We start from the raw sequence: 18,140 nt of genomic DNA, 5'->3' as shown, positions 1-18,140 counted from the left end.
AGCCGCGTTAGACCTTTATCCTTAGCGTTATGCTCTTTTAGTACTTGTCTCCTTTCCTCCACTAGAATGAATGTTCCCCAATGGCCAGGCTTACTTGTTGGTCACTGATGGATCCCATATACTTTCAACAGTGCTGGACACATAGTAAGCACCCAATACATCATTTTTGAATAAATGAACTAATAGATGAGTAGTTTACATCTTTGTTTTCCCCACCCATGAGTTTCTGAATTCCTTGAGGGCAGGGATTAGGTGGGATCAATTTTTGTGTGGTCAGCATTTCATACAGTGCCTGAAACACAGTCGAGACTCCATCAATATTTGCTGAATGACTAGGAGAGAGGCACATTCATAAGTAGCAGAAATATGAATTTTGTTGTTAACAAAGGGAACGTGTCATATTAGTTGTAACCCAGAACTTTAAAAATATAGATTTGTATGTTTCAAACCGATGCAGGTCCAAACATTTAAAGAATCTTCTTTTGCCATTCTCATTTGGACTCCCATTTTCAACCATTACGTATTCAGTTAGTTATCAAAGGCAGTGTGATTAATTGGATAATGTTCTGGAGGAATTTGAAACATTGAGTTATATGTTTGGTCATGACTATAAGTTTCAAAATCGGATTTTTTTCCCCTGTGCCAAAATCACTCTTAAAACAAACTTATGTGTTTAGAGAAATACCTTAACAGCCTTCATGCATTAAAATACTAATTGTTAATAACCCTTATTAAATGATTATGGTAATGCAAGGTAATAAATGTTTAATGGTCTATGCTTAAAATAGAGAAGCTGTAAGACTTGCCTTCAAGAAACTGGCAATCAAATCGGGGAAACAGTCAACCCATGAAAAGGGAAAAAAAATATATCTCCAAATTAACATTGTACAAATTGAGTTTGTGGGTTCTGGGGGAACTGCTTGCTTGCACATGGGCTAAAACCTCGGTAGGAACTTGGAAAAAGGAATCTATCAGTGAGCTTTCAGCATGGACATCTTCGGGGGCCTAATCTCACTGGCAGGTGGCGACCTGCTTATGTTCCTTCCCTGGAGGCAGCGTTTGTCTCTCTCCTGGGTTTTCTCCACGAACTCTGCTGCTTCCTCCCATTCTCTGAGATCCCAGCCTTGACCTCGCCCTGGAGGAAAACACACTTGAAATCCATTGTATCATTTTTAATGAGCTATTATGTTTCCAGTTAAGAAAACTCTGTCTGTAACAATCTCAAATTCTCCTGGTTTGAAATAACTCTATTGATGATACCCAGGCATTAAATAGACTCTTTGAGGTCTTTAAAATACAACGATTAACCTTCTAGTGATTAAAGATAACTTACTTGGAGGGAGAAAAATCCTGTGCTTAACTCAAGGAAAAATAGTTTCTGCTTATCATGAAGACAGGTGCTTTGTGGAGCTCCCCTGCTTCTCCCTGGGGGCAGACACCACTTCTTGGGGGTCCAGACACGGCCAGGCTGGGGTGACCCTGTTGGGCTCCATCCTGGGGACAGTGAGATCACTTTTGGCAGTCTACACAGTGCAGTCCCTGAAGGTGTGAACAGTCTGCACCAGGCTCTCCCTGGACAGACAAGATTTGCTAAAGCAGGAAATTCATAAATGCAGGCAGAGTTCCCAGACGAGCAAAATAAAGACAAGCGGGCTCTGGGAATGAAGTATACTTGTTTAGGAAATCTGAAGTGTTTATCAAGGAGAAGAAGCTAGGTAAAACCCAGAACAAAAATCACGATTGTAGAGTCAGCAGCCTAGTTTTGTACTTTACCAGACAGCACCTGGGGAGATGCTTTCAGAGGGGCGTCCTTGTGAACAGTGGGCTCTGTTCAGTACCGCAGCTGAAAGGCTAACAGCTGACAGCTGACTCGTGAAGTTTCAACTTGTTAGGGTGATGACACGTGGACTTAGAACATGGGAGTGAAATTGTGTGACATGAGACCCAGCATGACGAGCTGCCCTTTTCTAATTTTCAGGCTTGATCAAGCCTATCAGAGGGCTTTGGGCAGATTGTCTATCTTGTGCGGGACGGATGTAAACACCCTTTGGAAAGAGTGTTGTAAACCAAGTCTGATGATCTTTATAGGGTCAGAAAAGAGTTTAAATAAATGGCCTCCCTGCATACCATTTGCCTGTCTGTGCACCTGCTGGAGCCTCTGGTACATCCAGTTGTTACTCCAGGTGCAAGGGGGAGTCACAGTGGCTCTTCACAACTTACCAGGTGGATGGGACACTCCATGTACGTGTTATCTGAACCAGGGCCACATGCTGAAGCATGCACGAGCTAGGATTTGAAGACAGATCCTTCCCCCTCTGTGGGCTCCTGGCCTCCCCTTTGTTTAGTCAACATCTTAGGAAATACCGCCACCATAAGCTGCCTCCGTCTCTCTCCTGATGTCCACATTTTTATGCACAAGTTGCCATGGAAGCGGGATACAGGGACTTTGGAAATAGTGGCCGGTGCTTCTTGATTGGTTAAAGCTTGCAAAAGGAGACAGAATGAGCTGGGGTTATTAAACCCAAAGAAGAAGCGCCTGTGGGGTTATTTAACACAGCCCTTTATGGACACAAACATCTGGTAGGTGACAGGAGGGAATCAATTCTTGTGGTGCTCTTTGAAAATAGTGTTGTGTTCTGTCCTGGTCATTGAGTGCTGAGTTCCTGAAAGCTGAGCAGCCACAGAATCCCTTTAGTCTTGTGATGAAGGCTCTATGCTTGCCAATAAGTCATTTTGTCACCGAACTCAGGTTCGGCTGCATGTCCCTCAAGAATCCAGTACTGAGAGACAAGTGTTAGGTAAAGGGAAAGATGGCTTTATTGAGGAAGCCAGCCATTCTGGGGAGAAGGTGGACTCATGTCCCCAGGAACCAACTTCCACTCCCCAGGTTTTGCTCAAAGATTAAACAGGGAAAGGAGGAAGGGGCCACGTGCTGAGGAGAGAGTTGCGGGGTACATGATCAACTCGTGGATCTGTTTCAGATTGAGCAGTGGTGAGGTAGCCAGGAGTCAACATCACTGACCTTCTGGTTCCAGCCAGTCTGGGGTCTCCATGCTTGTGGGCAGCATACAGTTAATTTCTCCCACCTGGTGGGGACATCAGTATCTGCAAAACAGCTCAAAGGACATGGCTCAGAATAGTATCTATAGCCCTTGAGGAGGAACTAAAGGTCCTTGACTTTGTTTAATGGCTAAACGATTATTATTTTGTCTTGCTTGACTGTTTTCCTTTGCTTCTGTATTTTCCCATTTCTCTGATTAAATTTATTCTTTGGCCAAATTTCTTATTTCACAGACAAGAGGCAGGCAGAGGACAGCGGGGGTGGGGCGTTTGTCCTGGGAAGGGTCCTGCTCAGTTGCAATTTGGACTTCCAATTTACACATTTCAAAAGAGAATGGATGGGGCTTCCCTGGTGGTGCAGTGGTTAAGAATCCACCTGCCAGTGCAGGGGACGTGGGTTCGAGCCCTGGTCCGGGAAGATCCCACATGCCACGGAGCAACTAAGCCCATGTGCCACAGCTACTGAGCCTGTGCTCTAGAGCCCATGAGCCACAACTACTGAGCCCACGCGCCACAACTACTGAGGCCCACGTGCCTAGAGCCCATGCTCTGCAACAGGAGAAGCCACCGCAATGAGAGGCCTGTGCACCGCAGTGAAGGGTAACCCCAGCTCGCCACAACTAGAGAAAGCCCACGTGTATCAACGAAGACCCAATGCAGCCAAAAATAAATAAATTAAATAAAAAAATTAATAAAAAAAATAGAGAATGGATAAATCCCACCCTTCCTTCCCCCATCAAAATGTTATGAGGCCAGAGGCACCAACTATATACACTAAGACGTATGGAGACCTGCGTAAAAAAAAAAAAAAAGATCCACACAAAGAAGATATGCCCCATTATAGAGAACACAATATGCTATATAGAAATTGACTAGTACTTATATAACCACTCACGAAAATGTTTTGATGTTCGTTGTCTAGACATCATAGCTGTTTCCTGGTGACAGTCCTGGACCACTCCTGACACCTGGCATGATTATTAACATTACTCCTTTCCCCTCTCAAAAGATTTCCAGTTTGGATCATAAATCATATTGTCATCCTGTTTATAAGATACTCAGTTCTCTGTGTTTCATTAAATTTGTCTCCATATTATTCTATTAAACTTCTTGTTTTCCCTCAGTCAATGCCTTCTCACATTTTTTCATTCACTGCTGAACACTGGATGGTATAATCTCTGTGTTTTTGTCTTCTTTCTTGCCCTGGCCCTGATCAGCTCAGGAGACAAAGACCAAGCCATCATACGAGTTTACTTATTCTAACTGCACAATGTTGTAGCCCAGTATTTTCTTTCAATTAAATCTTGCACGTTTTCCTCTTAGTCTTTAAAAATATTTTATAGGCATTAAAATATCTCTAAGATCTTTGAATTAAAGTTAATATTCCAATTTTAAAACTCCTTAAGTTTTACAATTCTGCAGGTTAAATGATTAATTCCTGAAAGAAGTGAACCTATACATTTAAAATATAATCAAGAAAAACCAAACATGGTCAATGGAAACTTGCAGCTTTGAAAATGTTCAGAAATACATAGTCATGAAATTACTTATAACTAATTGAACCCTGGACTGTTTGATTTAGTCGAATCTTACAGGAGGTTGGAAAGGCTGCCAGGGGCTTGGTGCTTGGAATGGAGTGAGCCAGCAGGATAGAGAAGGATGTCTCTGGCCCTGTGAGCTAGAACAGGTAGACAAATAGCCAGTTAATGGAGCTCCTGTTGACACTGAGAGAGGGAGAATGCTTGGTGAGAGTTTGGGCTCCTAGGGTACAAGCTGATGTACAGGTGGCTGTTCTCATTTAGGAAGAGACAGCAACGTGTCCCTGTGGTACAAGTTGCTCCTACTTGAACCAGCAAATCTATGTGAGTAACACACTTTCAACAGATTATGGTCCCCGGAGGAAGGAAGGAATCATGTGTGCCGGAGCCACGTTTCTAGTCCCACCGAGATGATTTAGCAATGGCCTTCTTTCTGCCGGGTCCTCAGCGAGTGAAGGACCTGGGGCTCCAAAGCTCATGTTACTATGTCAGTGATCACTAAGGACACGCTTGGGCCACATGCCACTCCCACCTTCACCTGACACTGCCACCACACACACGGGAATTTGGGTCATAAGCTTGTCTTTAAAACTCTTTAGTGTCCCTCCAGTGGCCCTTGAATTCCAGATTCCTCTCTGGATCGCTGGCCTGGCCCAGCCTTCTGCTGCCCGTCCTATTGATTCCTTCCATGCCAACACTAGCTTGCTTCCGTTCCTGGCCACCCTTAGGGTCTTCTCGCCGGCTGCTCTCTCTCCTGCTCTTGGCCTGGAGCCCCGTCCCAACCTGGCATCTGCCCTTTCCCTGCTCCCCTCCTTTCTGATTCTCGAATTCACCTCGCTGTCCTGGCCCCCGTGGTCCTCCTCCTCATTGTGATGACTCATTGCTCTGTGTCTTGTTTGTTGCCTTAAGTGGCCTTGAGGGCGTGGGTTGTGGAATACCCGGGGCCCAGGACAGTAGGACAGCCCCACAGTGGGTGGTAAGGAAGTGCCTGGTGATGGAGGTGCTCTGGCTGGCATGCAAGCCTCCACCTCTACCACAGACCCTCCACCATGTTTGGTTCCAGAGCTGCTGAAAGGAACACAGACCCTAATTTGATATACAGAATGCAAACTTAATGAGTTAACCTGTTAAGTAAATACTGATGGTATGTTTACCAACATATGCATTTGTATTAATTTATATATTTTTGTATATGCTTATTATTAATTTATGTATTTATTATTTATATAATAGTTTATATATATAAATAAATAGTGACCTATATTTTGATGATTAGCGACCAAGTGGTACGCACTTGGCATGCATTGCCTTTGACTTTTCACAATGATACTACATATCGGGTATTGTTTTCACCACTCTAAAAGGAGGAAACTGAGAATGTAGGTTGTTAAGTAATTTGACTAAGTTCATACAGCCAGTAGGTGGAAGTATTGAGCCATATATACATATAACTCAATCCTATACATGTATGTCACACACACAAAACATACACACACAAACATGTATATCCATCTATCTATATCTATCTATCTATCTATCTATCTATCTATATATATATATATATATATATTCTTTTCCTAGAAATCTTAAGGAAAGAATTTTAGTATATCAATGGCTTTTAAACCACTTTTTACTTAATTTAATTTTGGTTTAATTATCCCCTCTTAATAAATCTCTAGATAAAATTAGCTTTACTTTGGAACCCTCTGCAGCACATGTTCATGTAGCTGTGACAAGGGAAACAGTGTTCACAATAAAGAGAGTACCTGAAATCTAGGAATATGCACAGAAATGGTTTTGGTTGTAACCGACATCAACAAATTAGGGAACTGAAAACCTCTGGCTCACGGTGTGTCATGTCTAAATATTGTTTCCATTAACTCCCTTCTTTTTGTGGAATGGCTTGCTACTTTAAAAACTCAGCCTGGCTTTATTTATGTTTCTCAAATTCTGATCACCTTTAATATATACATGTTTGATTACTCATTATCATTATGTGAAGTTCTACTAAATATAAATTATTAAAAAGGAAATCAAAAGTAAATCATGAAAGAAAAATTATAGCCATCATTTATTGCGAGGCTACTTTGTACCAGTCTCTTTAATCCTTAGGTTGAGTTGTTGTACAGGATAAAGGAACATTCCAGATGTCAGTGGTCCAGCCCAGGGTTTCAGGCTGGGATGGGCGGGGTCAAACCCATACAGGCTCCACCTCCACCATTTTCTAGTCTGCCTTTGACAGGTGTATCACCAGGTGGCCTTTGATTGCAAAATAAATTTGATAGATTTTGATGCTAGTAAGATTTTTATAGAGTTGGAAAATTGGAATTCCTTTCCTTTTAATGTCCATTTTCATCAATTTAGACAAATATTTCTATATCAAGAGCCTCTCAGTGATCTAGTCAATCATCAGATTGGACCATTGAACCTGGTGCCCCTCCAGACAGATGCAGTAGGCATTGGAATAGACAGGAGACAGAGGGGAAGGGTCCAACCGCATGTTCAGTGTTTGGTTTTACATGGTCAGAATCTTCTCAAAGACGCTGATGCTTTTGCTCTCCTCATTGCTCATGTTTATTTATATTGTGTTTCCCTACTCAGTACTCCCATCCGCATGGTCGCTATTATGTAAGTCAGTGTGCCGAATAAAAGTCCTCATATCATGAAACACAGTTCTTCTTAAAACCTGACATATTTCGTAGAATACTCTGTAATCCGTAACTCAGTATGTCTGCAAACATGAGGAAAAAAACCGCTTCGCCACGCATATATTTGTAATCAGCTGACACATACTCATGTCTGTTTTTATTCCGAATTAGCAGCACCTTCTATTCCTGTGTAGCTCTCATAATAATAATGAATAAAGGAGCTCTTTCATGCACTCACATTCATTGTAGACAAGGAGGCCATTGACTGATTTATGGCTCGTTCAGTTCACTCAGGAGTGGCAGATACTAGCTTATGGTGAATTCCATTTTAACAAGAGACAGAACTTAAACAATGGAATGGAAACAATATGCATCTTATTATCCTGCCTGGTGAGATTCAAACATCCCCTACCTCCAGATTTAGATCTATAAATGCAAGAGCTACTTGGCTGTCTATTTAACAGGTATTTCTGCTTTTCTTCTATCTTTGGAAAAGGAATAGGATGCTGGCTGAGTTTCAGAAGGGTCTGGAGCCTCCTGATGTGACAGCAGGTCACCCAGTCAGGGCCCATCATCCTCCTGCAGGACCACTGTGGGGCTGCACGATGTGTTTCCAAATGTAGTTTAGTTCCCCAACTAAAATGACCTGTAATATGTGGTGAGTTAGAGAAACACATACACTATGTACCAGCCACAAATTCTTCCCTTGTTTTCCCAGCAGGAAAAAATATAGTTGAGCATTTTTATCTAAAAGGCTCTTTGTCACCCTATCATAAAGTGGGTTTGGGGTGGTTTGGAGAGACATTGGAGGTTCTCCATGGAAAGAGGAAGCCGTGGACTAATCTGCTTGGCATGATTCAGTACTCCTCCCATATGAGATATCTGGGTGAGATTGTTCCGTGGGTAGACAGTGAACATGATGAACACAGATAGAGGCTCTCACGGTCCCTGGTGGGCACTCCCGGACTCTGGTGGGCACCAATGGAAACGTCATCTCTGGAGTTGGGGCAAACGCTTCCCAGCAATATTCTTGTTTAATAAGCCCTTGGATTGTTGGCTTCTTCTTCTTCCTGCTCTTCTTTCTGTGGCATCCTTGATGTCTCTAATAGCTCCAGAGTTAAGATACATCTGGGCATCTGTCTTCCCCTCTGGTCTGTTTCCAAACCCTCCTCACCTTGGTTCTGAGTAACCCCACTCACCACTTTGGTTTCTAAAGCATTGCCCAGAATTCCAAGTCCTGTTCTTGAATGGTGTTAATGTCACTGATTGTCCTCTTGCAGTCCATTATTTTCTTCAGTGTAGTATAATGGTACGTGTATAGGCTGTGAGGTCAGACGGTCTGGATTCGGGACATAACCCAACCCCCACTGCTGGTTGTGTGAACTTGGACAGGTTCCTTAACCTCCAGGATTTAGTGTCTTCATCTATGAAATGGGAGGAGTAACACAGTATCTCCCTCTATAATTCCTGTGCGTTTCCTGAGCTTATGAAGGGGGACCGCCCAGTTCAGAGCCTCGCACAAGAGTTTAGCACTCGACAGGGTTTTTAAACTATAGGCCAGCCTTGAGCAGGAAGAAACCAAGGCAGATCTTTTTACCTTTTCAGCTCCTCGACTTCCTACTCAAGACTTCGTACATACTGTTTACTATGTGGTTTTCATGCTGTTCGTCCCCAAGTTAATAGCAGAAGTAGGTAGTCATGAGGGTGTTTGATAAACCTCGTGGACTCTGCCTCATACCTCGTCCACATGTGCTGAGACCTGTAGCTAGACACACCTGACCTGCATCTTCTTTCTTTGTTTTCTTCATTTTAGGTAAGGTTTGTTGTTGTCGATGATGGTGGTTTTTTTGTTTGTTTTCAGTACAAGGATCAAACTGCAGTCTGGTTATATGAGCCTGGCTGCAGAACCTGCTCTGATATGATTTAGCCTTCTCTTCAGAGTTAGACATGCATGTGAATATTATCTTCAGAAACTACATACAGTTTTGTAATTGTTTCATACCTTTGCTCTTGGGATCTGCTTCAGTGAGTAAGTCTCTTTGGGAGACTCACAGTGAACACAGGTTCAAAAATCCCCCAATATTTTGCTTTACTTTCCAAAAACACAAGCCGGAGATGTGTAACCTGTTTTTGTGAGCATCTTTCCAGGATATTAAAGCGTACTGTACACTAAATATTTCTAACTTCCATCTCATACCTGTTAATGCAATCCAGGGTGTTTTGGGGTTTTTTTTAATATCCATTTCAAGTTAAAGCATGTGATCAGACACTATGTTTGACAGTTTATAAATTAAAATCAGTTCTTATGAAATTCTCTATTACTTAATGTACTTAAAATGACTTAAGAACAATATCATGGGCTGAAGAGAAAAGTACATGACATATACAATGGAGAATATTTGTTACATTTTTAGAATGTGAAGTTGAGTTAAATTGAAACATTTTGTGATGACATCAAATATTGATTGAAATTCAGTTGAATTTGACTGAAAACTGGCTGTAGCCTTTCTGAACAGAATAGCAGGGTTCTCAGTTCCACCTCCCTGTCAGCCTCTGAATCACTGTCTGCATTTCAGGTGAGCCTGTGGTGGGTCTTCCTCTTAACATTAATGGGTCATTTTGTAGCCAAACATATTTTTAGTTGTCCCGCCAATAGCATGTCTGTTGGTACAGTCTGATTGGATCTGGCATAGTACAAGGCCAGTTGAATTGTCCTACAAAACTAATTGTCCCTGAAATATGTCCTTGTGGATATAGTTGTTGTGTGTATCTTTCCATTAATTTTGAACACCAAAGGATATTGTCCTATTATCCTAATTGCACCATAAATTAAGACACTTGCTAATTGAGTGGAAAGCTCTTAGCAATAGAGAGAAGAGTAAGAATCAAACCTGGTTATTAAAGAACAGTATTAGGGCACACCTGTGTCTGAAAGGGTATCATCCTTATTATCAATAGACTCAAACAGGAAGTTGTGAAGATAACACTTCCAATGCTATGTATGAAATTCAGCTGACAATCTATAATAAATTCCTGAATGCCTAATGAGCGTGGTGATTAAGTAAAAGTTTGCCGTAATTTTTTCATTTCTAAGTTCCTAATTTTAATCTAATCATGAGGTCAGAAAGCTTCCAGACAATGACTCCATCTCAATACACTTCCCTCCTTTAAATGGATGCCCCAGAAACCCGGAAATAAGAAGATAAGAATTGATCATCACATTTACATGATCACCATAGTAACAGGAATTGCTAAAGCTGATTCAGGACACTAACCTTATAGTTTCAGTTTTCAGAAATGGAAAACATTTTTAAAGTCCTTACTAAAACACATAACTTATGTCAAAGTCATGCTCGTGTATATAAGTAAAATCAAAGAATTTTGGTGTCTTCTACACAAACATGATACCGGACTCCTGTATTCTGAATCACATTTCATGTTTTTAATCTCATTTCCTCCCACTGTTTCTTTTTCTTTTCACATTCACATAACCTTTATTATAGTATATTGAAATAATTGTTCTATTTTATTGTTATCATTGCTAATCTCTCACTGTGTCTAATTTATTTTTCCTTTCTTTTTTTATCTTTTATTGATTGATTGATTGATTGATTGATTTTCTTTTAAACATAGCAGTGTGTACATGTCAATCCCAAACTCCAAATCTATCCCTCCCCCACTGGTAACCACAAGTTCATTCTCCAAGTCTGTGAGTCTGTTTCTGTTTTGTAAATCAGTTCATCTCCCACTGTTTCTGAAGATTATGTAAGAGTGTACAAATGAAGTACTATTTATGGCTTTAAAGTATATTGCAAATTTTTGCTGCCCATTTTTGGTGGTATTAATGTTATGTACCTAAGTGCTGCCTTAACTCAGGATGTTTATCCTGCCTTAACTCAGGATGCTTATGTGTGCTGTTTGGAATCACGCTGGCAATTTCCTGTCACTTAGAGCTCATGTACTGAGTTCTACCCAGTGACATAGACCATTAAGTTGCTCTTAGGGCCTCCTGTTTCTTCTATAAGAACCGTGGGTTTCTGCACAAAATCAGTTCTCCTTGGAAGAAATACCGAGCAGGCAAGACACAAAGAAGTAGCACATGGACGTTGAGACTTTTCTTCTTTCCTGTTTTTTTTTTTTTTTTTTTTTACCTTTTTATTTATATTGGAGCATAGTTGATTAACAATGTGTTGGTTTCAGGTGTACAGCAGAGTGATTCAGTTATACATATATGTGTATCTATTCTTTTTCAAATTCTTTTCCCATTTAGGTTGTTACATAATATTGAGCAGAGTTTGCTGTGCCATCCAGTAGGTTGAGACTTTTCTTCTTTCCTGTTTTTTTTTTACCTTCTTACTTTATACTGGAGCATAGTTGATTAACAGTGTGTTAGTTTCAGGTGTACAGCAAAGTGATTCAGTTCTCCATATACATGTATCTATTCTTTTTCAAATTCTTTTCCCATTTAGGTTGTTACCTAACATCCAGCAGAGTTTGCTGTGATGTCCAGTAGGTTGAGATTTTCTTCTTTCCTGCTGTTTCTAGAACCAAACTTCGTGTCCTCTTATGACATCGGGAATTTCACCTACTTCTTTTTCCGCGAAAATGCCGTGGAGCACGACTGTGGGAAGACCGTGTTCTCCCGAGCTGCCCGGCTCTGCAAGAACGACATCGGGGGCCGGTTCCTGCTGGAGGACACCTGGACCACGTTCATGAAGGCCCGTCTCAACTGCTCCCGCCCTGGCGAGCTCCCTTTCTACTACAATGAGCTGCAGGGCACCTTCTTCCTGCCTGAGCTGGATCTGATCTACGGCATCTTTACCACCAACGTGTACGTAACTGGAAATCATTCCTCCCCTGCTTTTCTACTCCTTCTGAATGAGTCTGCTGTTCTCTGACCTTTGAGGTTTACAAGTTGCTTTAAAAGTAATCTTTCTTCTTTTACTGGGCTAACAGCCAAAAGAAATTTTGAGTATGAATTAAATGTTACAAAAACTGATGCGATTTCTGAGACTGGTATTAGGAAAATAAAGCTAATCAGAAAGTTTTGGTCTATCCTTATGTCATGGTAGCATCATGACAAATTATTCTCTGTCAGTTTTTCCTTCCTGATTTACCAGTGTGCTCTGGGCACTTTTTGAAATGCTGGAATGTATTAGATGTCTTTTTTTTCCCTACACACAAGTCACGTCACGCGTATGTCACTGCATAATGAAAGCAGTGTTGTCTGGAGAGTTTGATCTTTGAGATAATGTAACTCTTACCTGGACCCCTGCTCATGTAGGAAATGCACCTTCTCATTTTCCCATAGCTGCATTGTAAACTATTGTTCCAGATGATGGCTAACTTAGGCATTTCTAGAATGATGATTCTACTTTTTAAATATTTTTGTAAAAAATTACAGCATTTGATTTCTTGTGGGGAGGTACTTCTGTTTGGACTAGGCAAAGCATATGAAGTTGCCTGTCTTTCATTCCCCCTTTGTCTGGTGGAGTGTAGATTAACCCCACACTTAATGTCCATTCTTAGCTGATGAGTTAAGACTCCACAAGACCACAGCCCACCCCCAGGAATCACAGAGGCTCTGAGCTCCACTTTTCTCAGCGTCGGCTGTGGGAATGATGATTCTGCAGTGGGGGTCCTACTTTGCATCACCTTTGAAATCTCTTATCTGGTGACCTAATGGTTTGGACAAAAGCCAAATATCTGTATCCAAAGTAAAGAATATGAATCAGGATGGGTTAAAAGTGCTGATCCATGGGGTGGGATGACCAACTATCCGGGTTTGTCCTGGATTGCACAGCTTTTAGCACCGAGGACTGCCCTGCATCCTGGGAAACCTCTCGGTCCTGGGCGAACCAGGACAGTCGGTCACCCTGTGATGTCTCCTCAGCTTCCCCAGTCTTGCTAACTTACTTCTTCATCTCTTCTGCCATCAGAAGCTTGCCCATGAATTGCATTTCTGAAGAATCCCTTTGTCTGCCTCTTACTTCCTTGTTACTCTCCCCTCCTGTTCTTCCTACAGCTGAGCTAAAGTGTTAACGTTCGCTTGATAGTGACGTTTACTCGTGAAGGGTCTTCTTTCTGACATGAAGTTAGGAAAATTAGACTAAAATGGACGGCTCCCAACCCCACTACACCCACCTTTCCTGTAAATCTGGTTTTCAACCCCAGAGGTTATTTTCTCTCCTTGATAAGTTTCTTTTGAAAAAAATCAGTGTATAGTTTCTGAAGTTGATTTGCTTTCCGAAACCTTGCTTAAGAGGTAGTATAGGCTGCACAAGACGGATGTTCGCTTGCTCTGTTGACATCAATTTTACGCACAATGGGAGCTTGGCTTACTGAGCTGTTCATTCCCCTGGCTCCAGGCAAAAACGAACAATTTAAAAAGTTGTAAAAGTACTGTGTCTGGTCCATTCCAAGAGGGTGGATAGTCAATTTGGATGGTTGCAAACATAAGTTTCAGACTATTCCAGATTAGTTGTTCAGTGTTGCAAATGCCCATCATGTTGGAAATCATCCTATACGGAGCATCTATACTAACAGAAATAGAATTGCTAGACCTCCCTTTCTCTCTCGAATACTTATTCTCACTAGGTCTTGGGAACAACTTTCTGATCTTTTCATCTCTAATCCCATAATACGTTCTGCCTGTGCTCCCTCTCCTGTCTCAGCCTTGCTCTTACCCTCTCGGGAGGTGACTGCATTCTTGGTAAGACTTGCTCCAAATTGAAAGAAAATGACAGTTCGAGGTACCGGTTATGTCCTACCTCTGAATTGATGACTAAGAATGCCCTGGCTAAGCTTTCTGGTGCTTTTGCTCCTGGGGCTGGTTTGTCCCCGTATGTTCATCAAGGCCCCTCGCACTGGGGAGTGGGGATAAAGTTCACTCTTCCAGCTCATTCTGTCTGTAGTGCTGTGGGGTTTTCTCAACCCCTAGGGCATGAGTTGGGCTGCAGGAAATGGTACGCTCCTGCAACAGAATCTCTGAAGGTTTTGCCTGTTTTTTTCCTGGATATCTAAAAATGCTGGCTCTCAGATAATATAGTAGTAGGAGTGGGGGAGGGTGAAACTTTTGATTTCTCTTCCCTCCTTAGGAGATGAAGAGCTAGGAGGAACTTCTGTACTTTTCTACCAGCGGCTTCCAGCAGATTAAGGAAGGAAACTCTAAGTTCCCATATTGTTGGGCTCACCAAGGGCCGGGGAGCTACCTCCACTTTTACCTGCCTGGGCTCTAAACAAGTAAAGAAATAAAACAGAGCATTAGATGAAGGCCACGTTATCACCATGACTACTGATAGAGGCCAGCTTGCGATACGTGATTGAAGGTCTGTTAGCCAAATGGGCTTATGACTACCGACCCCAGCTTTAAGCAGACGCATCCACAAGGTCACAGTAGTCTAGACCTGGGCTGGCCTCCCCTGCGTGCAGGGACAGGCAGGAGAAGGTGAGTGAGCAGTTCTAGCAGGCAGGCCCATCCCAGGAAGCGCGGGGAAGAGCTCCTGCGGAGTCACCCATGTCCTTGCTCCCCAGCCTTCTCAGATCACTGCAAGTTAAAGGGCAGAGGGAGAATAGGGAAGTGTGTGTGTGTGTGTGTGTGTTGTGCACATGGCATACAAGTGCTGTACCGATGGGCCTCAGCTCACTGGGGGGCAAAAAGAAGTGTCCACCAACACCTGTCAGGGATGCTCAGGCTGACAGCCACTGGGACATCCAGAGTGACACCAGGGACCCCGCCCAGCCCCCTTCAGAGTGAGTGAACGCAGTGAACTGAGAAATGGGATGCCAACAGGGAGACGATACGTTCCTTCCCTTCCTGGGAAGAAGCATAGCAATGGGGTCAAAGGCATGAGCCCCCGGGCCCCATGAGAAGCAGGTGTAAACCCTGCTTTCCTTCCCCTCAGTCTGTGACTTGGGTTCAGTAACCTCCCTGTGCTTTTGTTCCTACATCTGTAAAGTCAGGCTGGTCTCAGGGTCTAGAGGTTCCCTGTGATAAATAAGATGCTCCCTTTCAGGCACTTAGCAGAGGGCTCAGGGAGGTATTATTAACACTCCGCCCTCGACTGTCACTGTGCCAGGGCCAAGACGTGGTCACCTGGTCCCCAGGTAGAACCCCTCCTGTGGGTCTGGCTGACCATTATTGCTCCAGCAGAGCTGTCTTCGACTTCTCGCTGAAGTCCAGTCACATGTCCAAAGGCTAATTCTTCCTTACACAATTTGACTTATCTTCTTAAAAAAGCGTAAAATTAGCAATGTGAATAAGTTCATATTTATCGTTTATGAGTTTATTTGCCGGCAGTGAGGGGTACGCGTCTTCCCGCCAGACTCTCTTCTCTGTGCTGGAGCTTCCAGAGGGAACACGTACCCCTGCTCTCAAGGCTCTAACCTTCCATGGGGGTGTTTTTTATTACCGTCCACACAGAGCTGTCACAAAGAATTCAAAAATTTCCCTTTTTGGTACCAACCCACCTGGAGTTTCAGTCCAACTCCCCTATTTAGCGGCTGGGTGATTTGGGGCAGATGTCTTGACCTCACTGGGTCCCAATTTCCTATCAGTGAATTTCCCCTACTTTATGAAGCTTAAATGAGTTGGAGTTTGTAAAGCCTTTAGAAGGTGTCTACCACCTACCTCTTCAGTGTTTTTCAGATGAACCAAGTTTAAGGTAGATATTTCCATTTTGGAGTTTCTTGACTTTTTCTTTGATTCAGCGGGGAAAAAAATGGATAAGTAGACATGTTATTGGCTAAAAGCATTAACACGAAATTTTAAAACCATAGCTGAGCTCACAATGCAGATTTATTTAACAACAAAAAAATATTGCTGTTTCCACTTAGTAAAGGGCACGGGACTCTGAGAGCCTCTCATTTATAGCCTTCAATTCTGCACAGCTTGAATTCTAAATTAAGGCTTCAAGATGTCCTGTGTCGGTGCTGTGTCAAATGTTTCTCTCTGACCCTTTGAATGTAAAATTCTTCTTAAATTAAAAAAAATACATATATATATTGATACATTATATATACATATATATATATGAAGTGTCTCTGACAGGCACTTTTTGCAAAATGCTTTTAGTTGTTTTTTTTTTTTTAAAGGATAACATATAACCACAACTATCTGGGGCTTTTCTAAAAAGCAGCAGCAGCAGCTTGCCCCACTGCCAGCTAAAGTAAGCAGATGAACAGGTGGGGAGAGCCCTGCTAGGCTGATGAGGAGTCCATCCACGGGAGGAGAAAGTCTTTTCCCTTCAGGAGTTCAGAAAGCATAGCATACAGCTCCTCAAAAGCCTTTGTCACTCCTCTTGTGGCTGGGTGAATTCATCTCATCTGGCAGGATTACGAGTGTCATAACTGCTAAATACCCTTGTTCCTAGAGTGAAGTGTTTGTTCCCCTGTAAAGAAAACCCAGGGGGACACCCTTCACTGCTTCAGCTTCATCCTTGGGGTGTTTAGGAGACTGATGGTGAGTCTTCCCCGAGAAGGCGCTTCCTTGGCACCCAGGGCCCGTGGGAGGACAGCGGTCTCCGCGGGGCTTTCTGACCTGCCTTCTCCTTTCTCCTCCTCGGCTCCCAGGAACAGCATTGCCGCCTCCGCCGTGTGCGTCTTCAACCTCAGCGCCATCTCGCAGGCCTTTAACGGGCCCTTCAAGTACCAGGAGAGTTCTCGGTCCGCCTGGCTGCCGTATCCCAACCCTAACCCCAACTTCCAGGTAATTCTGGGGACAAAGGGGCACTCTTCCCATCATCCCCCCACACAACATGCAGAGTCCTTGTGTAGACAGACTGGCTGGGGCGATTTAACCCCCCAGCGCATGCGCAGTGCGGCTGTGAGCCGCTGCCACCCAGCCCCTGGGGACAGCCCCACACTCGGCTTGTCTCATGTAAACAGACCGAGACCTTTTGTCTACTGAGGCGCCCGACCGAAAATGGGCCTTTTGTCAGCTGTGACGCCTGAGCCTGGACTGAAAAAGGCCAGCATAATGCAGCAGGTTGGGAGTCCAAGCTTCAATTAGTACTAATGATGGTGGACTCTGTGTCCCCAGAAGCTCTGACTCCTAATGAATGACGCCGTAATGAATGGGGTCCAGGACACAGAGCAGTGGAGATGCACAAACAGAATTTGAGCTCTAATTGGGAATGTGATGAGATTTCCCTTTGGGATGAATGGGATGTGATGGGGCAGCTGTGAGGGAATAAAGAGCAGGTGGAGGCCATTCATGTACAAATCACAAAATTGCCACATGTTCAAGCTGTAAGGGGCTCTGTACATCATCTCCTCCCATCTACCCATGTTCAGAAGAAGCTGAAACCCAAAGAGATGAAGCCATCTACTCATGTTTGGTCGGTCAGCAAGTGTATTAGTCAGCTCGGGCTGCCGTAACAAAATACCACAGATGGGAAATTTATTTTCTTGCAATTCTGGAGGCTAGAAGTCCATGATCAGGCTTCTGACCAATTCACTCTCTGGTGAGAGCTCCCTTCCTAGCTTGTAGATGGCCACCTTCTCATTGTGTCCTCATGTGGCTTTTTTTCCTCAGTGAACATGGAGTGACACTAATCCTGTGAGATCAGGGGCCCACCCTTATGACCTCATTTGACCTCAGTCACTTACTTAGAGACTCCAACCCCAAATACAGCCACCCTGAGGGTTAGGGTTTCAACATATGAATTTTGGGGAGACACAGACATTCATGCATAACAGCAAGCTTCCCTTGAGGGCCTTTCTTCTGAGAAGAACTTTCACCCTGAGGGTTAGGGTTTCAACATATGAGTTTTGGGGAGACACAGACATTCATGCATAACAGCAGGCTTCCCTTGAGGGCCTTTCTTCTGAGAAGAACTTTCATAACATTGTCATCATCGTCATCATGGGTGTAATTTTTAGAACCACCAAGTTC

At 43.2% G+C, this 18,140-nt stretch overlaps 1 protein-coding gene across 1 annotated transcript in view; it reads left to right on the top strand.

Annotated features, from left to right (window-relative positions):
* SEMA5A (semaphorin 5A) overlaps nt 1-18,140 on the top strand; it is a 492,176-nt gene that overhangs the window by 340,654 nt on the left and 133,382 nt on the right. Inside the window, exons 9-10 of the mRNA XM_068531877.1 lie at nt 11,792-12,077; nt 16,817-16,952. Coding sequence (XP_068387978.1) covers nt 11,792-12,077; nt 16,817-16,952 — 422 coding nt within the window. The remainder of the gene's footprint in view (nt 1-11,791; nt 12,078-16,816; nt 16,953-18,140) is intronic.

This window comes from Eschrichtius robustus, chromosome 2 (genome assembly GCF_028021215.1).
Source record: "Eschrichtius robustus isolate mEscRob2 chromosome 2, mEscRob2.pri, whole genome shotgun sequence".
Taxonomy (NCBI): Eukaryota; Metazoa; Chordata; class Mammalia; order Artiodactyla; family Eschrichtiidae; genus Eschrichtius; species Eschrichtius robustus.
The sequence above is the reverse complement of the archived record's forward strand: the minus strand, read 5'-3'. Positions and strand labels throughout refer to the sequence as shown.